The following is a 25,929-nucleotide window of genomic DNA, read 5'->3' as shown; positions in this document are numbered from 1 at the left end:
CCATTATGGGACCCAATTAGTTGCCCCCAGATTCATGCAGTAAACATCAAATATCCTGCATGATAGTTTATCATCTGATCCCCCAACATCTGTCTTGTTCACCAGCCAAAGGTCTAAGACTAGTGATGTGAACAAGTGGCAAGGGGGTTCCTTTTCTGTCTTTCATATATTCAAGTAGGTTCAGGGTCCGCAGTGACGTGGTGACCATTCACAGAACCTTTTCTAAAGTGGCAATGCATATGAACGCCTTCACTGCCATTGGGGCTAGCCAGTCCTTAGTTACCAGAATAGGTAATCCAACCAGCTACAAAGGTGCGATGGCTTGGAGCTCATCCGGGTGAATGTGGCAGTGGAGATCTGCTTTGCACACGCTGTACACGACCGATTTGGGGATCGTTGGCTCTTCCTCTCCTGCAGGGAAAGCAGAAACAAAAGTAAAGGAAATCCCTCAATAGACAGGTATTCAAACTTAAAAACATCCTAGAGATTTTGATGGATATGTGGATGAGAAAATAAATAATACTGTGCTAGGCAAACAGCTATCCCCATCTATGCTGATGTTCATGGTGATGGCTGGCATGCCACAACAACAGGCTAGATTACCCTGTTGGACTAACTAGAACACCTCTGTGACCATTATCTGATCTAAGTAACTCCTATGGAGAACTCAGGAGGCTGAGTAAAGTATGACACTTGACCCAATGCAGCCTTATTTATGTCAAGCACAATACTGTAGCCTGCAAGCACACCTGTTAGGCATTCTATAAGTAGATCTTATCTATTCAGTCATAGGTCATAGACATGAAAGGGCAGATGTGTAGGCATAACCTGACAACCTGGAGACATGTCTTTTGTCAGTCGGCCTCCTAAACCTGTACCTGTAGTTCGAATAAGTGTATTTGTTGAAATGGACTAAATGGGCAAGGAATGTGAACGAAGCATAGACATTCAGGTGGAAATTCACTGTATCAGTTGGGAGCCTTAACAAATAGTAAAACACATGAAATAGATATTGGTGAGGTGTTTAGCTACCTAAATAGGAGTCTCTGATTTTGCTGGATTGTTTATACATCTAGAGCCTTGATTCTCAATTGGAGGGCCGTGACCCAAAAGTGGGTCGCGACCCAATGTTCAGTGGGTCGCCATGTGCCTTCCACTTTTCTAGGTGAGAGGTTCCTCAGCCTCTTCCCAGCACAGCACTGTCAGTTCTCGCCCCAAGCAGTCATTGAAAATATGCTGCCTGGTGCCGAGTGTCAGCTTGAGGTGGGGTGGGCTGGGGGTATGGCCGCGAGGGAGCTCCATCTATATGTGTATTGCTTATAGCTGCCTTGCGTGTCCTGTAGAGGTGCCTGAACCGGAGTGACGTCACATTCTGGCTCCTGGCTCCTCTACATGTAATGCACATATGGATGGAGCTCCATCACAGCACAGCAGCCCGCACTTGACCCCGGGCTGAGCATCCACTCCAGTTCTCGTAAGGTAGGGAGACTGAGTGGACCTTGAAAAAAATTAATTTTTTTTGGAGTGTGTATGTGTGTGTGTGAGAATGTCTGTACGTGTGATTGTGTTTGTGGTTATGTATGTATGTATGTCAGTGTTTTTGGGGGCCCATTCACACTAGTACAGTGCGTTAATTGCATAGTCCCATGCAGTTAACGCACTGTACCACGCAATCGCACCCACCGCGCATTGTGGTGTGGGAGGTGCATTGCATTTGAATGGCATCCCAAATGCATCTCCCACCCGCAGTTCTATCGCCCGCATCGGAGCGCGTGGTACCACATGTCATGCGTTCCATTGCAATGCAACTTGGGTCTCGACTTAATGACCAAGGACAAATGTGGGTCCTGAGGTTACACAGGTTGAGAGCCACTGATCTAGAGGTACTAAAAAAGTATTGACAAAAGAATCGCTATACAAAGCATTGTTCATGATTTCTACAATAAATGTATTTTCTTCAAGACGCTGTATATGAATCTTCCAATTATAATGAAGCCTAATTATGGTAATTGTGACATACCTAGTCCTGAAGATGATGAAATGCTCTCTGCAATAGACAAGGTTTCTATCTGGTCAGGCAGTAGTCCATCCATTAATGGCAAGGAAAGCTCAGAAGAGGGGACGGAAGAATCGTATATCCCAGAGTCCCGCGGCATTTCCGTCTGGTTCACCACCTTGACAGAATGGAGCACTGGCTGGAGAACACAACACTCAACATGAGTGGCTGCTACTTCCAGCTCGTCCCCAGTATCATTGTTCTGAGCTTGTAAATGACAGTCTGCCGATGTCAGCACTTCAGCTTGCACAGGAAGATCGTGCTCCGTCACCTGTTTCACTGTAACATCATTTAACACTAGGCCCGAGTCAAATTTCTCCATCACCGGTTCCTGGCAATGCAAAACAGGAGACTGAGATGGAGCATGCTGCTTTTCGAACCAGTCTGGTTCCTGGTCGATGTACTGGTGCATGTTACAAATGGCGACATACAAGGAGCGCCCGGCTTTGCTGCGGAAATAGTTGCGCTTGCTGATGTTCGTCGGGTACTGGTCATGGTCCTGCAAGCTCATCTCCTTGGAATACAGGTGGTAGTAAAGCTGGGGGAGGTGATCCATGAGTTTGTATTTCTTGGTTCCATCAAGAACCCCAGGAATGTCGTTCTCGTTTGAGTAATCAAAGTAAACCGTGATGAATTTACTTAGATCGTCCGAACTATCTGAGCTCCCCTGGGCCTTAGGCAGCTTGTCAGTGATCATGGACATGACACTCACAAAGATCTCCCCTTTCCCAGAATCAAGATTGGCGGCCTTGTTCTTCTTCTTCTTCTTCTCTACAAAATACTTCAGGCCCTTGGAACACACGATGATGATGTAATGAGAATCTTTCATCTTCTGTTTCAGCCACTCCCTCTGACCTTCTTTGCAAATTTTTAAGTTTTCCCACAAGTCCAGAGAAACCTGCACAAGGCAAAAATAAGAGGACTATTTGTACTTTAATACGCAAACAGCAAATTAAAATGATTCATGGAAATAAGCTTTTGTTCTGCCCTGAAACTCTAAACATAATTAAAATGGAAAAACTCATTTTGAAGATGGGATCTGCAAATAATTACTGAACGGTGTGCAGCAGCTGGCAGCAAAGCCGATTCAGCAGAGGGCACTCTGTTCATGTATGATTTCCTGCATAGTTTCAGCTTTAATACTACGTCTCTCACATGTTAAATTTAACATGTATTGATAGAGATACATGGGTGGCAGTTGCTGTCTCCTTCCGAGAATACTAGCTATCTGGCTGTCATGGCTGTCCTGCTGTCAATGGCAATACTAACCTGGAACAACTATGCAGATCAAGAGTTCTCTTGCTGCACAATTGTTCTGGTGTTTTCAAAGTATTGAAAGCAGACACGGTTGAGCAGCTAACATTTTCAGATGGTCAGCAATAGCAGCTTCCATACTTTTTGCACAGGTTTCTTTTAAAGAGACATTGTCACCAATTCACGGCTAGGATACCCCATTCCCTAACGGCTGATACTCACCTTGCCAGTACTCCCTTGCCAGACTTGCCTTGGTCGCAGCTGAGGACAATACCCACTGCTTCTGGGTATGGGGGAGCATGTGACTTCCTCCAATGTGACATTGCCCAGGACTAGCAGCCAATCATATGACCAAGGAAGTGGCATCACGGCTTTGCTTAGCACTCAATGCCAGCCGACACTAGGGTTTTTAGTGGCAGCTGCAATGGAGGAGATAGCGATGAGGACAAACTGGCAAGATGAGTATCAGTGGATCAGGGGGTGCCCTTTCCAAAAACACACTGCCACTTTACCCCGACTGGTCAAGGTGACACTGTCTCTTTAAATTGCATGTAAAGCCAAAATTATTTTAGTGTTGGGTAGTGTAGGGAAGGTTTAACCCCTGCCAGGTCATTTTTTGCTGTCCGTGTACCATTGTGGAAATGTCCCTTCAATGTCTATTCCAGAGATGCCCCAGGAAATTAGAGGAAATCTCCCAAATTAATTTCCCCTTACCTCTTATTCTGGGGACAGATCTAAAATTTTGCTAACCCTTACTTTGTCAGTGATAAATGTCCCAGTACAAATGCAGGCAAATCTCCCAAACGGAGGCACAGACAGAAATAAAAGCTAAAGAGGTTCTGATCCTAACCCACTATATCCCCCAAAAAAGAAAAGGATTTTGCTTAGAGACATACTTAATGCAGAAAATGACGAGGTCAGATTGCCAAGTGTACTGGGAACAATGTGGAAGAAACTAGAGTTCTGCTTTAAATGTTTATAAACTGGTCTTCTATATCACTGTTTTCATTACTTACATTAAATTATTGATTATTTCTATTTTACACATAAACACTTCATACAGAGTGCTTCTAATATACTTTTTTTTTGCTCACTTTTTGACTGCCCTTGTCCACATGTAGTCCCATACACATCTATAAGAGCTAGGAAAAGGGAGGGGAGATGTCCCTCCTCTGGCTCATTTAACTCTGTGAGCATGATATGAATTCACATCAATAGCAGAAGACCAAATAATAGACTACCTGCAGCATAGTAGTAAAGAGCACAGCAGCATTGGTGAAGAACTGACTCAAGTGCACTACCTGCTGGCTGCTAGTGGTAACAATTGAATAAGAATATACAATATTACACATTTTACATGACTGAAAAGAGCACATTTTTGTAGTCCTGAACAAATCAATAATTAGAATAAAAAACCCTATGCATTACCTATCATTACAAACTGTCCTCAGCTGTTCGGTGCACAGTTCTATACAAACTTACCGGTGCCCCTTTAAATTTTGATTTATGTGCCTAATGCAAATATCCAATTCATGGGCAGCCATATGAGGCAGCCTGGGGACGTATGGACTTTTTCTTTCTTTCCTGTGACAGTCTCTGGCTCTGACTCAGATCCCATAGACAGATGGGGTGATGCTTTCAATAGCATTGACCTGTTGTTGCCTTTAGTGGAAAGGTCAAAGGCCATTAGTATCCCTGGACTTCAGAATCCTGTATGGGTAAGATATATTCACTGCTAAGTAATAAAACTCACTTCACATCCACAGAAATCCTGCAGGAAATAGGCAAAACACTGGATCACATTTATGTGTTTCTGGCAGTCTTTGTTGGAATAGCAAATAAACACTTTTGGCCGTGGGCGCGGTTTTTCGACATGAAGACTTCCGGCATATGTGGAGGACTCGGAACTCTCCTCATCAAGGTGGGAATAGATGTTTTCTATAGGAGAAGATTACAGCAATGTTATAACCATTTATTAAAGATTTCCTCTTACAATAGTTTTTAAAGCAGAACTCCGGGCAAATCAAATCTTAACCCATACAGTTGGGGCTACCCCGGCACTACAAGGGCTAAGTGCTCGTTTTGTCTAGTAGGGAACTGATCCCGACTGGCTCCTACACTGGTCCCTCCAGCCTGTCTCCTCCTCCGTTCCGATGGTATTTCCTTCAGCGTTCTCGTGTTCTATGGACTGTATAGAACGTGATGGCTAGACCACTAGAGCAGAGGGAGGCTTCAGGGACCGGTCTAAGAGCAAGCCGGGATCCTTTTTCGGGTCAGTCTAACTTCTTTTTAGCTCCCTGGACAATGCGCACTCAAACCCTCGCAGTGTGGGGGTAGCCCCACTGCAAGGGTTAAGATTTGCTTTGCCCAGAGTTCTGCTTTAGAGCAGAAAAACCACTAAATACACAAATGAAATACATATACAGGAGCCGATTTACCTTCCTAAGGGTTTGTATTTCTGTCCATCCCTAGATTTAGCACAGCCCTCATTTTAAAGGACTTACCTTGCTGCTTTTTCCGGCACATAACGGTAAACAGTGTTGCAAAGGCTGAAATGATGACCAAAGGCACGGTAATGGCAATAGCACGGATGGGTCCGGCCCAAGGAGAATGCACTAAAAGGGAAAAAAAGTTATTTTATTTTATTGGTGCCCCATAAATGCAAAATAAACATCTTATTGGTTATTATGGCCAATTCCGTATTTTTACCACACGAGTTTTTATGAATGAGTTCAATCAGTACTTACCTGGTTTTAGTGAGTAATGCATGGAACGTCTTGTTGTGTTAGTGTCATCGAGAAGCTGTGGAGATTAGTACATAAAGAAAATGTTATTGAATGTAAAATGAAACAAATATATGTAATACAAGGAGATCTGCATTGTAGAAATCCCATTTAGGATGTTCTTAGATTTGTGGCATTATAATCCACAGGAAAATGAAATGTTTTCCCTTGCAGTGGATAATACGAAATCACCTGCACTCCATACAGCGTACAGACCTTGGATGAAAGGTTGGTGCTTGAAGTGACAACACAGATGGTGCCGTAGCAGATACAGTCCATCATAGAAGTCACCAGCACTCGATGATATGTGCAAGAAGTAAAGCACTTTTTACTAAATCGTCACATGCGTCAAACAGCCAAAGTTTCGGGGCCACGCAGTCACTATTTCGCCCAGAAGAAGGGACCCTGCGTGGCCCCGAAACTTTGGCTGTTTGACGCATGTGAAGATTTAATAAAAAGTGCTTTACTTCTTGCACATATCATCGAGTGCTGGTGACTTCTATTATATTCCCTTGCAGTGGGACTGCCCCCATGCTGCAAGGGTTAACTGATCAATTATGCCTAGGGGACCGGAAAAAGCAGTTCTATTTTCCCGATTCTCGCTCCCACCAGCTCTCTTTGGGCTGCTATACAAGTCCCTGCAGCCTCTTCTCAACTTCGATCCACGTGTCTATGGACCACTGACATCATAAAGTACAATGCAGGTTCCATAGACCTGCATTGTAAGTGAGGACGCTGAGGGAAAGTCCACAGGAGAGGAAGAAGAGGAGCGCCGACTTCCAGGGCAGCGGGGATCAGGTAAGTAAAACAGCTTTTTCCTGTCCCCTAGGTATACACTGCTAATTCATTTTATTGCACTAAAGAATATTAGATATTTTTATTATCAAAAAGATTTTTTGGGGGGGGCGTCAATAAGGATTGATTACAATTGGTATATAGCTCATGTATTTATTTATACATAACTGAGGTCAACACAACGTGATGATACAAAAATAAAAAAGACATTTTACCTCAATGACATAATCCCCAGGAGAGACGTTCTGTAGCAGACAGTTTGTGTAATCGGAGTTCAGAACCTAAAACATAAGTAAACACATTCATCAATAAGTGTTATTTCTTCATTTCCATTCTGTCAAAATAGGAACCTATCAAGAAATACAAGAGGAAACAAAAGGACAGGAAATCCATTGGTGGAAATATCCCTCAATTAAAGGGTAAGGTTACGTTTTGGACCATGTTTTATGTTACATCTATATCAGAGTGTAACATGAAACATGGTGACATTGCAACCACCCCACCCCTATCCTGACCCCCACTTACCTGAATCACTGGGTTCTACTCCCTGCAAGCTGCAGATCTCTTTTCAATTAGCATGGCTGTGCATGGCTCCGTCCATATACCTGTGTCATATATTCACAGATCCTTTTAAAGGAATCTGGGAATGGAGAAGTCCCATCAGCCAGCGCGGCAATGCAATGGAAAATATGTCTGGTGACGTCACTGCGCTTGAAGTCCATTGATTCTTCCTCCTGCCTATGTTACTGAATGTCCATTGCTCAGTATGAAAAGCAGAAATCACCAGCACTCAATAATAATATTCCGATAATAAATGTCCATTTATTCGGACAGATCATCACAATCAAAAAAACAACGTTTCGGGGCCACCCAGGGTCCCTTCATCAGGGTGAACTGTCACACTGTCACCCTGATGAAGGGACCCTGTGCAGCCCCGAAACGTTGATTTTTTGAGTGTGACGATCTGTCCGAATAAATGGACATTTATTATCGCAATATTATTATTGAGTGCTGGTGATATCTGCTTTTCATTGCTGATGTGCACGGCGCCATCCGTGATTGTCACTGCGAGCACCACCATTGCAATCTGGGCCGGGAACGCTGTGGGGAGTGCAGAGGGACCTTCCATTTGTCTACCTAGCTCAGTATGGACATGGACGGGAGGAAGAATCTGCAGGAGACAGAGCACTGCACCCATGAACCACTAATCGCGGCTGCAATGTTTTACTTGCTCCGATGCAAAAAATAATAAATGCACATTTATTATTTTATGAAGTACGCATTTATTATTTATTTCCAAAAAAGACTTCACCATTAGGATAAAGTCCTCACACTAAACGCCGTCAGCTCTGGCCAAATCACATCCTTTGTTCTCAGTTTTTGGACCGGCAGCCTGTCATGGAGAGCGATGGAGGAAAGGAAGAACACTGGAGTTTTATTACATGAAACACAGGCAATAAACGTATTTGCACGCTGTGCGCTCCAGACTATGGACCAATCCAGCCAAGAATTCAAGGCTCTTCAGTACTGCCTTCCATGATGTCTAAAAGTGGGCCTGTGAGCTTCCTACGCTGCTGACGCAGATTGGAAATTGTCCTAGCAATGCCTTAGAGCATTTAACTGTGCAAATAGCGTCAGGATCCAACACACACAAGACAGTGATGATAACTCTGGCAGGAAGAATCTCGGCTCAAAGCCCAGAACTTTGCTTCACTTCAACCGACTTCCTCTCTGTCCATTTAACTGTCTCAGAGCTAGACTAGAAGTAGAAGAAATGTGGCCTTTGTTATGGTGAAACACACATTAGCGTCAATTTACACAACTATAACATACACAGCATTTGCTCATTTTAACACATTTTTTTCAATCCACTGGAAGTTTTATCTTCTGATGAATTTACAGGAAGCATATTATATTGATTTTGCAGTATCCTATAAGCAAATGATGATGAGCAATCAGGATTTCGATTCTAAAATTCAGCTTCCTTCTATCTAGTGTTAAAGCCGTCCTAGCATCAGATACATGTTAATGTTAAATGTAACACTCAGAAGGTATATATTAATTCTCACGGAGATCATAGTACTGACAATGCCCTCCTTTTCTCCCCATGAGGACAGCACCATCTTTGCTCAGGCATTATTTAGAGTCAGTGTCTACTTCCTAGACCAGTGCTGGCGAACGTTTAACCCGAGTGCCCAAACTGCGACGCAAAATCCATTTATTTATCTCAAAGTGCCAACACTGAAATTAAGTTTAGTATTGTGTTGCAGTTTGGGCGCCGGGGTTTAAAAAACGTTCAGAGTCACTGCTTAGGCAAAATAGGGAAACACACAAATCCAAACATTTATACATTCAATAAAACACACACATCACACATGTAATCAAACACAGACACACACATCACACACTCATAAAAAAAACCCCACACACACACATCGCACATGTAATGAAACACACATCACACATGCATTAAAATACATACATCACACACATAATGAAACACAGACACACACACTCATTTAAAAAAAATATATATATATCACACCTTCATTAAAAAAACACACACACACACATCGCACACGTAAAGAAACACATACATACATCACACATACACGCATTAAAACACACACATATGCATTAAAACACATACACGCATTAAAACACACACGCATTAAAACACACATCACACACGCATTAAAAACACACACATATCTTCATTAAAAAGCACACACTCATTAAAAAACACACACACACAGAACTACTAACAATAAAAATAATTAAAACATTATCCCCTCTCCTGCTTACCAGTTTTGGAGGGAGGGGGCTGCATCCCTGGGGCCCAGTGGGGCACATCCTGGTGATCCAGTGGAGGATCAGTGTGATCTGCATCTCTGGCTGATTCAGACCATACAAATCGCTCCTGCCTGTGAGCAACAGCACTACGTAGGAGCAATCAGTATGGTCTGCATCAGCACCTAGGCTTGTGTGCCGCCAAAGGGGCATCTGTGACACGTGTGCCATAAGCTCGCCATCGCTGTCCTAGACTAAAGCTGGCTATGCACTGAGCGAATTTCAGCTGGTTCTTATTGAACCGGCCGATATCTGCTCAGTGGATGGTCCTATCTCCTACTCGACATCCTTCAACTGAAAAATGAAAGGAGTCGGGTTGAAAATTGTCAGTCTCACAGTGCCTGCATGCAATCAGATGCAGACATTGTTCAGGTATTTTGACAGCCGTCGAGGCTAGCTGCTAAAATACAATAGCTGCACCGGGAGGTTGGTCCATCCATGTTAGGGGAATCTGGAAGTATACCTAGCTTTAGATGCTGGCTCAGAAATTAAGCAGTTGTAAGTCCTGATGCCTGCACAGTCGTTGGTTGTATTCACAAATGGCTGGCACAAGCAAGCCCCCGATGCAGCCTCCCACCTTGTGACAAAGGTACAATGTACAGTCTGTTCACAGAGGGAGAGTAGACACAGGAAATGCTTCCTCCTGCCTGCAGTAGACCGATGGCATCATCTCAGTCTAGGCAAAGTCCCCAGACTAGAACACATATCATACAGCTTATTTTATTTATACAAATTATATATACTGTTGCTGCATGTTGTGACACAGTTATGTTCCACACCACATTACAATTTGGGGGAAACAGAAGGCACATATTCAAGGATCAACATACTGCAGGAAACATAAGTTGGCCATGGCCTGCCCAAAAGACTGTACAATAATTAGCCATACCTGTCTGCAGACTTTCTGTTTAAAGGAGGCATCATGCTTCATTCTGTAGTTGACGTAGTAGGCGTTAAACCCAAAATTGTAAGGAGCGTGGTCAAACGATACTTGCATGTTGACACCTTGCTGTGTGACATTCACGCTCTTTGGTTTCCAATCTGCATAGGAGAAAGGAACAATAAAAGGTAAGTCAAAGAATCTGAGTGCAAAACATATACAGGGTTATTCACTCCAGAGTTTGGAGAAGGCAGGAGAAGTGAACAATCTAGGACAACATAGCTGAACTGGAGAGTGAGCTGAATTGGAGAATTTTTCTGAATAAGCTATGTTGTCCTAGATTGTTCACTTCTCCTGCCTTCTCCAAACTCTTCACCCTTTTGTGAATAACCCTGTTAATGTATATATTATAGGATATAATATAATTACACTGGAAGTGCATTTAAAAAAAAATTCAGACTTAAGCTTTAATGACAATAAATGTATTGATTCAATAATTGCTTTTTATATGTTTGCATGACACTTAAATGAGAAATATTTTTTTTAAACAAACTTTAATAAACCATATAGATTAATAGAATTTTCAATGGTTCTGCAAGAATGATCATTTGAGACACTGGGGTTGATTTACTAAAGGCAAATATGCAAGATAATTTGCACTTTGCAGGGGACATTTCCCCATAGTATAGTGAATGAGGTGACTCTCTGCTGACGCCCATCACCTAATCACGCGCAAGCAAAAATATTTTTTTTCGTGCACATGATCAGGTATTCTTTGCAAAGTAAACTTCACCACATTCACTAAGCTAAGGGGAAACGTCCCCTGCAAAGTGCAAATTCCCGTGCAAAGTGAACAGCCGATTTGCCTTTAGCTAATCAACCCCTTTGTTTTAGTCACACCATGATTTGAACTGATTTCGGGGTTAATTCACTAAACGCAAATAGGCTGTTCACTTTGCAAGGGAATGTGCACTTTGCATGGGACATTGCCTTAGCTTGGTGAATGTGGTGAATTTTCACTTTGCAAGAATACCCAATCATGTGCTAAGAAAATTGAAAAAACCCCAGTAGTGATTGGATGAGGGAAGTTATCAGAGCTTCACCTCAATCACTAAGCTAAAGGGGACCTTCCCCAGCAAAGTTCAAATCATATCTGCCCTTTAGTAAATCAACCCTTTGTTTTATTTGCACCATCACTGGAACCAATTTTGACTCAAGAGGTGCTAATTTTTGTCAATTCAATAAGAAACTGGTTGAGCACAAAAACACCCATTTTATACACTGCAGCTCACTTCCAATTGTCTTTCATCGCTAACAATGATTGCATTAGTAATGTCTCAAATGATCATTCTTCCCTTCAATCAAAAACACAATTCAATGTAAAATCAATAAGCCAATGGCCCAGTGTTATGTGACAGAGATTACTTACATGGCCTGCAGGTTAAGTTGTCTGGGTGCAGCAATGTCTCACAAGCTAGAGAAAAAAAAACAAACCATAGCAGTCAGTATAGAGGAACTTCTAATACTTCAAAATGTTTTCTATGTGTAACAAACTCCTACAAAACCTGAAAATAGGATTTACTGTACTGGCTACAGCCGCTGGCAAATGCAGGCTATGCTGTTTTCTGTGGAGCCCGTCCATGCGCTTCTTCTTATACAAAATGAACCAATATAATTTTTAGACTTCAGAAGCCTCAACTTGTATCTTCTTTTTAAAGTTTTGGATAAAGTAGGAAATGGTTAGAACCCTATTAGGTTTTTTTTTTTGCTGTTAAAGACCCAGGTTGGGATGATCTTTTTTCAGTTTCAGGAAATCTCTCTAAAAAGACAATTGAAATGAAAAAAAACTTCCATGATATTTTTCTCTTATTCTCCTGCTAAAATGGTGAGTTCCCCTTTTCACAAAACATGAAAAAATGAATTTACTCACAGTACCCTAACCACCTCATCTGGTCTCCACTGCACTTAGCTGTGTGATGCCTCCGCTAGCCAGTGTAGTGATCCGTATACTGCACTTCATAGCCCCGCCTGTAATCATCACAATGTTCGCAAATGGTGAGCGCTCATTGATCAGTGCGGTCATCTCTTCTAAGTGGTGGACCAGGCCCTCAAAGAAAGATGCGCTTCCCATTGGTTGGTGCAGTCATGTGACTGTTCTGACAAATGAGCGCTCGCTATTTACAATGGTTACAGACTGCAGGGCTCTGAAGTGCATTGCATGGTGGACCACTACACTGGCTGGAGGGGGCATCACACAGCTAAGTGCAGCAGGGACCAGAGAAGGTGGGGAGGGTGCTGTAAATTATTTTAGAAAAAGATGAACTTCACACCAGAAGCGTTGGCCAACGTGTGAACAAGGAAATTTGCCTTATGTTCCTTGGCTTCAGTTCACACCAGCCTACTGTGTTGGTGTGTGTCCTGCTTCCTTGGACAAAATTTGAGCAGCGCATGGCCTGCGTCGGTACCCCGCCATATAACAAAAGTCGATTTTGCAATTTACTTTTGTGGCAGGAGCCAGTGCGAAAATTCTCAGCCGGACAGTGACTGCAACCAATCAGCTATCAGAATGCAATAGTCTGGTGGGGAATTTCTACATCCATGCTGTTAGTAGGGAGAAAACAAGAATGTTTTTCTCCTTCAGCCCCGAAAAAACTCACAATGTATGGCCAGCTTTAGAGATGAAAGTTAAATGAGCTCAGTAAAACAAATGCACTGGAGGCTGAGAAACGTTCCTTGGTTCCATTTATTATGAAAAAGCAGAAAGCTGACAGCGACATTACCAGGACCATCAAATTAGCTCAACCAGTCATTTTGTGCAAAAGTAGCAATTGAACAAGAAGAACGAATACAAGTTTGTACGCGTTTTACTTGTAACTGAACCATCCTCTCCGCTACTTTAGGGTTTGTATATAAAACCGAGTTCTGCACTGTTATTGTCTTGACCTATTTTTCACACAGTCCAACAGCCAAGGGAATTCTTCAGCTGCATCCCAACAGAGTGAACTCGAACCACGCAAAATATAGGTCTGAACGCATGAGTCAAGTGGTCGGAGGTTGGGATCACATAAAGCAACAGCCGTCCTCTAAGGCCTGGTTCACACCTAGGAGTTTTTGAGCAGTTCAAAAAGCATTTTAAATGCCCAACACAAGAAATCCCACGATTTTCAATGGCCCTGGTTCACCCCTGAGCAGAAAAACGCCAAATGCCCGAAAAGGTACAGGAGCTTCTTTGGGCAGTTAAAAGCGCTTTGTTACCCCATAGACTTCATTGGAAATGCCCAAACACGCGTGGCAGAAGCATGTTGCACATTTCCGTGAGCGTTTTTGCGCATTTAAACGCACGTTCTTCCATTGCCCACAATGTTTTATGAGCTGCCAGTCAAAACATGCGTCAGTACGCGCGTTAAACCGTGCATTAAAAATGTGCACAACGCGCAAATAACCGCATGCTGGTAATGTGTGTAGACACGCGCACAAACGGTGCCGCCTAGGTGTGAATCAGGCTTTAAGGGAACCTGTCATTGGAGTAATATATAGGCTGACTATGCTAGATGCCTGGTTGCTATGCTGACTCCTGTGGCTTCAATACATGTTGTGCTTCTGAACCAGAAAAAGCATGCAACAAGTGAAGTCTGAGCTCCATTTCTGCATTGTGAATCGGTATGATAGTCAAGCAATTACTATTTTCAGGTCACATTTGTTCCACAGCATGTTTCTGTTAAAGCTAAACTCCAGTAAGATAAAAAAAAATACCAGATAATACAGTTATGTGTAAAAAAAAACATACATGAAATGTATTTTTAAATACAAGTCTAAGGTCCTGAATTAGACTGTGTGTCTGCCTCTTGTAAATCGCTATGCCAAATAACCCTGGCACAGGAAGGGGAAGTGTTAGGAGCTAATCATGTGCATTGCGGTGCAGACACATAATAGGCTGACAGTAGAGCAGAGGGATAAGCTTATCAGTCTGCTGCTGCTCCTTCACTGTCCAATTACAGGCTTGGGGCAGGGAGGTGACCTAGCTGTACTGGTCTACCTGCAGTGGAAAAATGTCAGATCACCAACCTGGATGTGCTTAAAGGATAAAGAGGTAAGGAATTAGAATGCATGTCAGGTTTTTATTGTTGCCTGTGTCTCCATAGGGAGATTCATCCTCTGTCAGTCCTAGTTACTGTTCTCAATAAACATGAAAGAAAATCCAAAATTTTGGGTGGACATTAGAACAGGAATAGACGGGAAATCTTCCAATGGGGATACTAGCTCTGGTGACCCTGCTAACCACCAGGGATTTCCCTCACTTCCTGTTGTGGTTATCAGAGAGGAAGTGGAGGGAAACCTCCCCAATGGGACACAGATGGCAAAAAAAGCTGAGAGGGGTTATAACCAAAAGCTGACTGGGGGTTGTAACCCACCGTTATTCTATCCAAAACTCCATAACAGGTTTTGGTTTCAGTTCTCCTTTAATTGCTCACTCTCAGGACTGGGTGGACAGAAATACAAACCCTTTGGCAAGTGAAACAGCCCCCATATATGTATCTCAGCTCTGTATTTAACTGTCTGCCTGGAAGTCAGCGTTAAATTAACAAGATGTATCCAGGCATTCCCCTGTGTGTGTGGTCACAATGTTTTCACCCAGGCAGGTTCATAAGTGTGCCCTAAAATGGAAAAATGAATGACAATGAACGACATACTGTGTATTGAATGCTGCACGTGTTTAGGTGAACCTAAATAAAAAACCTATTGAATTGTGGTGATTTTGGTTGTGAAATCTCAAAACAATAAGGTCTTAAGATGAGAAGATCAGAGCAAAGGAACCTGGCAACCTTTTCTGTCTACTTGTGGAAAACATGAGCTATCGGATTGGAATGTCGCCAACATGAAGACTCTGGCAGATCCCTGAGCAGTCTCATGCTTCAGGCATTCTGGGACATACTCAGTTGGTCCTGCCACATTTGTTGTGGATTGACACAAGTGTGGGGAAGAGGCAATAGGAGTGCAGCTTTTAGACTACTGTATTCAGCCCCTCCAGCGCTCCCTCTCCTGACTCGTTTCCAGAGTTCCTTCTAACATAAATACATGTGATTCAATTTACAGCTGTTTACAATGATGTATCCTGCAACAGCCAAAGATGGGAGTGGGGTTTACAGCGGATAAATGTAATATGTGGCCTTCACGCTGTTCTGAAACTATGAGAATGTTCGTACTGGAACTTGTCTTCCCAAATTACTGACAAGTGAAAAATGACAAGACTAGGGGTACTATTCACTAAAGAGCTGAAGGATTTAGCCGTAGCTTCAGCTAATCCTTCCGCCGCCAGAGCCCTTCGGTTCAGCTGAATTTGCTGAGCATGTTCGGCTGAACCGAAGGGAGCCAAAGCCAGCCGACGTAAAGCTGATTTCAGCCGATGTACGGCTGCTGAAGTGAATAGCCCAATGGCGTTTGGCTCACTTCACTTCGGCCTGGTTATTCACTCGGCTGCCTTTGGCAGCTTAATGAATAACACCTTAGGTATGTACTGGAGATCAGCTGAAGATGAAACTTCCCACTCTTATGAGTGGACATTATTATTAAAGAATTTAGACTACTGTATCTTTTTTATTGAGCTCCTATTGGACTTTGTACACCTGTAATTCATTGGCATTCAAAGGCATATCCTTAGAACAACATTATTAATGTCAGCACTTACTGCGTGTTCTGAAGAAAAATGGATGATAGTGGCTTTCGTTTTTTATTGACGGAAACGGGACAATTTTCACAAAGTAATCTGTTTCAAACTTCAGGTTCATGAATGGCTGGGTCTCAATAACCTGAAAAGGTAGAAAGGTATATCTAGTGAGAAGAAGTGCAAAGAAAGGGAGCATTGTAAAAATCATATTATATGATTTGTATGTTAACGTGTATCTGTCATGTTGAGTTTCCATATGCTTTCTGTCGCAGAGAATCTATAGGAAGTGAGAGAAAATCCAAGAGAGGGGATACCCTCTCTTAAGACAGCTGTCACAAGTACAAATGTTACCCCTAAAATATATGTCCCTTCTCCTGCTTTTCCAGTGGCAACCATAACATTTTGGATTTCCCATTACATTATGTTCTGACAATGGTCACCAGAACAAACAGGAAGGGTGTATCTCCCCAGTGGGGTCCCGCAAGCATTGTAACACTTTAACTACTTTCCAAGTCCAAGTCTTATACCTATCTGTCCTCACCCTCCGAGAATTTTGCTGTACGCCAGCTGGTAGCTGCACATCCGCCGCCATAAACTCATTCCTGGCAAGGCTCTGCTCCATCTATGAATGCACGGAAAAATCTCCTTTCATTCTTATGACAAGACCTATCTATTATGCTCCCAATAGACAAAATCTATTATTTTTACAGCCTCCCCATAGTCATGATTAGAAATAGTAGTACCCGGTTGAAAGACTACAGGAGCAGTGGCGATGCAGCTCCCAGCAGGATGTACAACAAAGCTCTTGGAGAAGCAGACACGGGTGACTATATGACTTAGGATGTTATTTGGGGGGGTCATTTAAAGGATAACTATAATAAATCTAATTCATCTCTTAAAGCCCAATTGCTTGCTTTTTCTACTTCTTATGCAGGCAGGCTGAATAACAAGTAAAAAACATGTTAATAAATTATTATGTGTTCTAGGGATGCACCAATACTAGTATTCGTACTCGCCCAAATGCTCCGATGCCTAGCCCGATGCCACCGGTATCAGGAAGCCGGGCATGCGAGTCATTACACTCTGCCCGGCTTCTTGATTGGCCGGGAAGTCGACTCCATGCTCTCCTGGGAGCATGGAGCCGGCTTCCGGCCAATCAGGAAGCCAGGAAACATGTCATTACGCGCCCCCCGGCTTTCTGATTGGCCAGAAAGCCGGCTTCATGCTCCCTCGTCACCTGATGGAGAGCATGGAGCCGGCTTCCCAACCAATCAGGAAGTCGAGCGCCGTGTAACGACGCGTTGTGCAGCTTCCTGATTGGCCAGCTTCTCGACCAATCAGGGAGCAGGGCAATGCGTCATTACATGGCCCCCGGCTTCCTGATTGGCCAGAAAGCCGGCTCCATGCTCCCTCATCACCAGATGGAGCATGGAGAGCAGGGAGACAGCTTCCCTGCTAATTGGGAAGCCGGGTGGCGAGTCTTTACACGCCGCCCAGCTTCCCGGCTAATCAGGAACCCAGGTGGCGAGTCATTACACAGCGCCTGGCTTCCGGAATGGGACTTGTGGTATCGGTATTTGGTATCGGTGAGTACTGGGGAAAAAAAAATATCGGTACTCGTACTCAATACCGAAAAACCGGTATCGGTGCATCCCTAATGTGTTCATAATTAAAACTGTAAAAAGCTGTCTTGTGCTGGCAGTATGCTAGAGAGTCAGACCACTGCTCTCAAAAAGAGAGCAGTAGTCTGGTCTGCAGTGTTCCAACACTCCCCTCCCTTGCTCAGTGCTCCAATTAACAATGCGGCCCAGGGAGCATGAGCTTTGCTGATTGGGTTACTATGCAGTGGGTTGTGTTTGACTGCTGGAGACCCGAAGTGCTCTGCTCTGTAACAGCAGCGGTCTGGCTCTCCAGTGTACTTCTGGCACAGGGCCGCTTCTTAGAGTTTTAATTACACACATAAAAAAGCCATATTCTTTACTTCTTATGCAGCTTGATCACATAACAAGTATAAAAAGCAGACTTTAATTAGGCTCAAAGGAGTGACTTGCTCCTTATGTTAAATGATATGATACATTATAATGTATGTTTCATTAGGGCACTCCTGAAAAAAACCCAAGCTATGAAATGATCATTTAGGACATAAATTAGTTTTACAGCACGTACAACTTTTTTAAAGCTGGAATTCAGCTGCTTTGGGTCCTTGAGCACCATCTGCTGACACATCCGCCCCTCGGATTTTAGTTCTTCCAGAATAATGCGAAAACCTTTCAGATACTCGATGCCTGGAAAATACAACACACACATTCAAGAAAAAAAAAAACACACAGCTAAAAGCTTCTCTCATTCTTTTTAAAGACAAGTAAAACAGTTGTTAGGGATGCAGTCACTATCGAAAAACAAAAAACAGATTGGCTTGCCAGCATTGTGACTGCTTAGTGTCCTTGAGCTAAATAAAGACAATTTTTTTTGAAACGTTTCATTAATTTTGTCTTTAGGTTGCATCAGAGTAATTTATCCCTCCTCCTTGCACAATGAACAATAACGCAGAGGCATACATTGCTATGGGCAGGTTTCAGTTATACACAGAGTGGTGTTCCCAAGGTAAAGATTGTGCTGTGTGTTTTGGAGAAGAGTCAACAATTCCAGCTTGGCTCTTCGCTGCCGACAGAAGAAAAAGCCTGTTTGTTTTACTAGGCAGACCTTGAAAGCCAGGACCCGATCCTCTCCTGCAGCATGTATGTTTCTGGCAGCCAGGGCGGGCTGGGATGTGTAGTTCTGCAATAGCAGAAAGCCACAGAATTTCCTACTCCTCCTATGTATAATGATGTTTTTTACTTCTATACAACTGACAATCTTGTTTAATTCATCCAACTATCTCACTCCGGCGTGCGCGGCGATACACAACATGTGTAGCGCGTTCGATGTTTTCATACGTAGGCGCACCCGACGAGTGTTTGCGTGGCAAAGCGCGTGCTCGCGGGGGCGGGGGACTGTTATACAGAGTCCCGGCGGCAAAAGTCACCGGGAGTCTGTTTAAACAGCCCCGATGCTGGTGACGTACACTGTACGTCGTCAGTCACGAAGGGGTTAATAAATAAATAACAGAAGTGGGGATGGTAATGATTAAAATTTTTGTGTTCGATTAATCGAATTTTTTTTTTAATCGATTAATTGATTAATTTCGATTAATTATAATGCACATACAGATCCAACTACATTGGCCTATACACATAAAGCACAGCAATGAAGTAATAAAATTAACTAGGATCACACTAATCCAGCACGTTATTAATCTCAGAATAAGTGGGGCAACTCAGAATAATAACGTGCTGGATTAGTGTGATCCTAGTTCATTGTATGACTTAATTGCTGTGCTGTATGTGTATAGGCCAATGCCTTGGCTGGCGCTCGTGTAGAGAGTTTCAAAAAAAAAATTAATCGATCAAAAAAATTTTAATCGATCAAAAAGATTAACGATTAATCGAGAAATTAATCGTTAATTTGCACAGCCCTAAACAGAAGGTTACCCCTAAAAGTGAACATGTGATCAGACAATGGACATTCAAGTATTTACAAATTCTTAAGAGCAGTAAGCAGAGCTGAAAAACAAGCCCTCACTGACCTTTTTAGATGCAGGCACTGTGGAACAATTTATCCTCAGAGTTCACAGCAGAAGCACTAAAGCCATTCAGATTGGTTCTCTCAGCAGCTCAGGTCAACTTGATCCCCCTTCCCAGAGTCCCTACTGTCTATTTCCATTAGAAATCAGAAGACTGGAAGATTGCTGAATAGCTGGGGAAGCAGGATGAGCTGAGCTGCGGAGAGAGAGGCTTCAACAACCTCAGTGCTTCTGCTGTGGACTTTGAAGAAGAACTGCTCCACAGTGCCTGCAGCTATACAGGTAAGTGAGAGCTTGTTTTAAAGTGTATTTTCACTTTTGCAGCCAAATTAAGATAGCACCTATGTTATACTTGGTATATTGTCTCATTTACTGTACATAGCATAACGTTAAAAAATATATTTAAAAATTGCTATTAAACATATTATTAGGGCTGCAACCAACTAATCGATAATGAGAATAGTTGTGAACTATTCTCATTATCGATTAGTTGGTTGGATCCCCAAACTCTCTCCCCCACACTGGGAGGAGTGCACAACAAGCAGTGGATGGGTGCAATAGGCAGCCTGTTATTACAATTTGAAACGGCCAATAGAAGGCTGGCTATTGCACCAGCCGACTACCTGCTGTATTTACATTCAGATGCCGTTTGCAGAATCTTACCACTGGCAGCTGTCATTCCCTGGCTGAAGCTATACAAGCGCCATGTGCTTACAATACAATTATTTTTTTTAAATGATAAAAGGTGGGAAAAATGTTTTTCGGTTTTGGCTTGACACATTCTGCTGCAGGAGGTGCTTTGCAGTGCCATTCATTTCAATGGCACCCCAAACGCGCCTCCCACCCACAGTGTGATCGCCCGCACTGGAACGCACAGTACCGCAATGCCGTGTGTTTCAGTGCAGTGCAATTACAAAAAATTGTGCCTGCAGTTTTATTCTGAAGTAAACTTTATGTGTGTAACACTGCATTTGTGTATTTTTATTTTAAATTAAGGATGGTATTTGTTTATGTTTTTTTATCCGATTAATCGAAAAAATAATCGGCCAACTAATCTATTATGAAAATAATCTTTGGTTGCAACTCTAGATATTATTGCATATTATTTACGCTTTCCTGAAAGAAATGTCTTTCCTCTAAACTGACTTTTCCTCTGGAATGCAAAGATGGTGGGGAATTAATGAGGATTTAAAAAGATTGACAATACCTTTTGAAATCACCTTATATGGGATTGTAGTGGTTGGGTTTAATGAACTGACAAGCTCTGTTCTTATGAATGTTGGTTTAGCCATCAAGATGTCTACCTATATTCTACATGGGTGAAACACGCTTCAAAAATTACATTGGTGGATATTTCAAACCGTGCTTCGCTTTCTGAAATTCACGACCCAATGAAACAAAAACTAATATTACATTGCGTTTCCTTCCCGAACCTCAATATTTCATAAACATTTTACAGAGCCTGTTAGTGGCCAACAGAGCTTATAATTTGAAACAATAAAAGGAAACTATGTAGTTAGTGTTATGAGACATAGGTTTTATGTGTGTAACATGATGTCCCCATTGGATGAGGTGGAGGTTAAAACAATAATGTTTAAAAAAATCTTATGTTTTAATAAAAAGCATACATTACCGATGTCTGCTATTTGTGTCACTGAGTGCATATGAAGGGTCTCGTATTTGGTTACAATTGTAATTCAATGGAAATCTGGTGACTGTAGACCAATAGGAATACAATTTAAAGGAAAAATATAATAAAACTGGGAAGCTTGCTAAGATTTTTTTTTAGCGCTGTAGGTCCTAGTAACAGAAATGTATTCCTTTATTAGTGGATCTGCCTTGTCACCAAAAGACAGTAAGTTTGAATAAAGATGTAATCAACACACCAGCAGGACAGAATGTAAGTCATGTCTACTCTGAGCCCGATGAAGGGGACCCTGTGAGGCCCCGAAAGCGCTTGATATTTTGAGTGACATCTATCAATAAATGGATTTGCACGGACTTAAATTCTGTGTTGCTGGTGTGCTGATGACATCTTTATTCAAAGTTGTACTGTGTGCGGCGCCATCCGCAGTCATTTCTAGCACCTGTCAACACTTTGGGATTTCTGGTAAGGAGTACTACAAGATCTATGGACAAAAGACAGGAAGAGCACAATAGGAGAAGCTCCTCCGCTTCTTGTCCTTAAAGAGGACTTCCACTCAAGCCGGTAAGTGCACAGTTAAAATACCATATACTCTTGCAAAAATGTCTGATATTCTGCTCAGTTCCTCTTGTGATTTACACTTTTCTGTTGCTTACTGCGTTATCTCCCCGCCTCACTCCGCCCAATGGGTTATGTCTCTTCTCTGCCTCCCTTCTCTAAATACCTCCCCTCCAGGGCCTGTACCATATTAGTGACAACATTTTGCAATGGAACAGAATATGCTTTGCTAAACATAGCCTGTGGATAAACAAAATAATACAAGAAGTCAATTTAAAAAAAGAGTCGGAGGTCCTCAATGATGCAGCCAGTGGAGCTGGCATGGAGTTAGTGCTGCTCTGAGCATCATTACACTGCAATCACAGTATGTCCTCGGTCTTGCAAGTTGACTGATGCTGGGTATCATTTAGCCCAAAAGACTGAGGACACCTAGTGGCAGAATTCAAATATTGCAGGTGACAGGAAGTAGCCTTAACTATTTTTATTCTTTTAAAGCTCTGATGGGGACCTATTAAAAAATGATCCCCCAAAATTTTAATTAGCAGTACCAAATTAAATATGAATAACTATGACCCTTCTTACATTCACCTTAGCTCGCAGACAGAACAAAGTAGACTATATCAGTCTATTTAACTTACCAGTAGGACTAGCTGTCCACATTACACTAACAGCCACCTGGTCGTTGCAAGCGTATTGGCTGATGGTTATGTTCTGCATGTCCGCTATAAGGTGCTTCCCGCCAAAATTGACTGTACAGTCTGTTGATAGAGAAGGAGAAATGGGTATAAAGGCCGTTTTATCTATTCTATACACATTTCTTACACTGCAATATAAACTAAATCCTGCAAACAGGCCATGTCATCATAAAACAGATGACAGAACAAAGTAAATAAACTATTCATCTATCCAGTCCATCCATCTGTCTGTACTTAACCATCCACCTGTCTGTTTGTCCGGGTCTACATTTTGCATGTTCGGTAAGGATGGCTTAAATATCAGAAAAATGAAAAAGGGACAGAGAAAAGCTACAATAACTTTCAAAGGTATTGTACAAAAGGTGATGAAAAAAAAAACATTTTTTAGAGTTGTCACCACAACAGGACACATGGAAAAGCAAACATGTAAAAGTTTGAATGGCGCATCAAGCATTTCTTTTAATCTTAGATAAATGTAATTGAATGTATACTTTTAGAAACTACAACTAGGGGTCTATTTATTAGGGATGCACCGATATATAGGCCGAAAATGGCACTTTTAGCATAATGCCGAAAGTGCACATTTTCTGTCCGATACAGCGGTGCATCCATCTTTCTCTCCTCCCCGCTGGGCGCTGCTCTGTGTCCCAGCGGGAGGAGAGAAACTGTCACGTACGGCCGAGCGCTGCGGGAGGAGAGTGATGTGAGCGGCCGGCGTCTCTCCTCCACACCCCGCTCAGCCTTCTGTCACAGATCGGCAGAGCGGTGTGTGGGCGGAGACAGCCAGCACTGTCATAAGAGGCTGAGCTCTCCTCCTGCACCGCACCGCTCACTCAGCCTCCTGTGACAGCGTGTCAGAGAGGAGAGCGAGAGCAAACACTTAGCGATCAGTGTTCGTTGAGTGTTTGTACATAATTGAGTACAGAATATGGTTACAATATCCTCAATTATGAATGAATGGGAAGTGATCTACGCCACCTCCTGTTTATTCATGATTGTGGTTATAGTAAAACACACTATGCACTCATGTTATGAATGAACAGGAACACTCACAGAGGATTCCTGTTCACTTATAACTGGGGATGCAGAAAAAGAGACTGAGAACTCTGTATTCTCAAGCTCTCTTTCTATTTTAATAAGGGAAATATCAGGAGTCTGTTTAGACCCCCAATATTTCCCCGCAGCCCCTAAAAGTAAAGTAAAAAATAAAAATATTTCATAAAAATGAATAAAAATAAATATTAAAAAATGTATAAAAAATAAATAAAAATAAAATGTTTTTTTTTTTAAAAAGTTCAAATAAAAAACATTTTGGTTTCAGTCTGACATTTTTTTTTATTTCGGTTTTGAAATTTTCATTTCGGTGCACCTCTACTATTTATAAATGTTTTTGCACAAGATCCACACAGCTTTCAACTAAGATTCTAACATTTTCCTAATGGGATTCAATTTAGAAAATGTATAAATCCTGGGGGAAAGTTGTGTGAATCTTGTATGAAAACATTTGTAAACAGACCCAATTAAGTGTATGCATGGCAAAAGTGTTTTTTCTTTTAATTTGTGGATAGAGTAGGGAAGGGTCAGGACCCCTGTTAGGCCAATAAATCAGTTATTCCCTTTTCTCTGATTATATGTACTAACTGGAGTGATCGTCTATGGCAGGAGTAGGAAAACTTCAGCCCTCCAGATGTTGAACTAAAAATCCCATTAGGCATTGCATCTGGAAGACCAGAGTTTACCTACCCCTGCTATATTGCCTGTATGGCACTTCTCACATTTATAACATGCAATATTTTGTAATGACACATTAAACTTACTGTCATATCGGAATGTGATATTGGGTTGTCCGTTGATTTTGTTAAAGAGAGAGAATCCCTAGAAAAATAAAGGAATGAATATTAGTGACAGCCATTTCCAATGTCATAGCATGTAAACAGCACACAAACAGGCTTAGCACACAAGATAGCACATAAAAGTAATATGAGAGTGCAGCATTCCATGACAATCAACAAGACTTCACAGAAAAAGGAATATTAATTCAGATTAGCTGCTATGGGTTACTGTTATAGTACCGATTTCCACCTTGTACATCTGTTCTTTATTCATACAGGGCCTTTAACTGTGTCTCATAGTAGAATAGTCTCAGTTGGTGTTGCTCATATCAATCAATCTTTCTTTCTTTCTTGTTCTTATTTTAAATAGGAAGAAGCAATGGACCAATCTGTCCTGTAGCTACAGGCCATTAGAATGTGAAAGCTTTTTTTTAAGACAAACCAATAAATTTACCTTAGGCAGCAACTTCCATTCAGTGTCTATACAGGGCATCACAAAAAATCTGGTTCCAGAGGCATCAAATTATTAGGAACCATCATTTCCATTCCTATTATGCAGGACAGGACAAATCCCAGGAGCCAGGTCAGCAATGTGCCTTAAAAATGACACCTGGCGTCCAACTTCTGAGGTTCTCTCTAGTTATCGTCAATGGAGCTAACTCCTAAAAAAATCCTGCTGGCTCCTGGATCGGACAGACTGGCTCCTGAATTCCCAATATGATGCAGCTGGTGCAGGAACTTCATGTTGATGACACAGACAGGTGTATGAATATTATGAGTGGTTCTTACAACAGTGTTTTCCGGTGATGAAGCCTCACTTGATCGCAATGATAGTGTCAACCGGTGCAATGTGAGTAGCTGCTCTGAAAGCAACCAAACTGAAGCAATCATTGATCAGTTCAGCTATATTAAAGTGCTAGTAAACCGCCACCACAAAAGGAAGATTGTGGGCCCCCAGGAGGTGCTTGCCATTTTGTGCTAGTGTGCAAAGCATATTAGCACGGGGCTGGACAAATCGCAGGAGCCAGGTAGCCAATGCACCTTAACAATTACAGCTGGCTACCAACCTTTGAGGTTTCCTCTAGTTGCTGTCAATGGAGTTGGCTCCTACAAAAATCCTGCTGGCTCCTGTATTGGACAAACTGGCTCCTGAATTCCATAATGATTTCTCCAACCCTGTATTAGCACATTATTAGCAGACTTACCTTGCAAGCAATCCACTCCAGCGATGTAATGTCAGCACTCCCATCTTCTTCTGGCCTGCTTCTGAGTTCAGCATCTTTGGCCTCTTCAT

The 25,929-nt window shown here is 42.3% G+C and overlaps 1 protein-coding gene across 1 annotated transcript; it reads right to left on the bottom strand.

Annotated features, from left to right (window-relative positions):
- On the bottom strand, positions 1-25,929 carry IL17RD (interleukin 17 receptor D). Its single transcript, XM_018556273.1, has 14 exons — positions 25,841-25,929; positions 25,090-25,138; positions 24,621-24,678; positions 22,747-22,866; positions 18,450-18,568; positions 16,305-16,425; positions 12,048-12,092; positions 10,628-10,779; positions 7,104-7,169; positions 6,058-6,112; positions 5,815-5,925; positions 5,064-5,248; positions 2,021-2,954; positions 1-411 (listed from the first exon to the last, which is right to left on the bottom strand). The coding sequence occupies exons 1-14, from the start codon at positions 25,927-25,929 to the stop codon at positions 305-307; spliced, it is 2,211 nt and encodes a 736-aa protein (XP_018411775.1). The 3' UTR covers positions 1-304.

The sequence above is a fragment of the Nanorana parkeri genome, unplaced genomic scaffold, assembly GCF_000935625.1.
Source record: "Nanorana parkeri isolate BGI_ZX_2015 unplaced genomic scaffold, ASM93562v1 scaffold231, whole genome shotgun sequence".
In the NCBI taxonomy this organism is placed as follows: domain Eukaryota; kingdom Metazoa; phylum Chordata; class Amphibia; order Anura; family Dicroglossidae; genus Nanorana; species Nanorana parkeri.
The sequence above is the reverse complement of the archived record's forward strand: the minus strand, read 5'-3'. Positions and strand labels throughout refer to the sequence as shown.

Bases quoted from the DNA above. Each gene is read 5' to 3' on its own strand.
- IL17RD (XM_018556273.1), bottom strand. From the start codon at position 25,929: ATGAAGAGGCCAAAGATGCTGAACTCAGAAGCAGGCCAGAAGAAGATG. The intron at 24,679-25,089 runs GTAAATTTATTG...TTATTTTTCTAG, and splicing joins AATGGAAGTTGCTGCCTAAG to GGATTCTCTCTCTTTAACAA. The intron at 5,249-5,814 runs GTAAGTCCTTTA...CTTCTCCTATAG, and splicing joins GTGCCGGAAAAAGCAGCAAG to AAAACATCTATTCCCACCTT.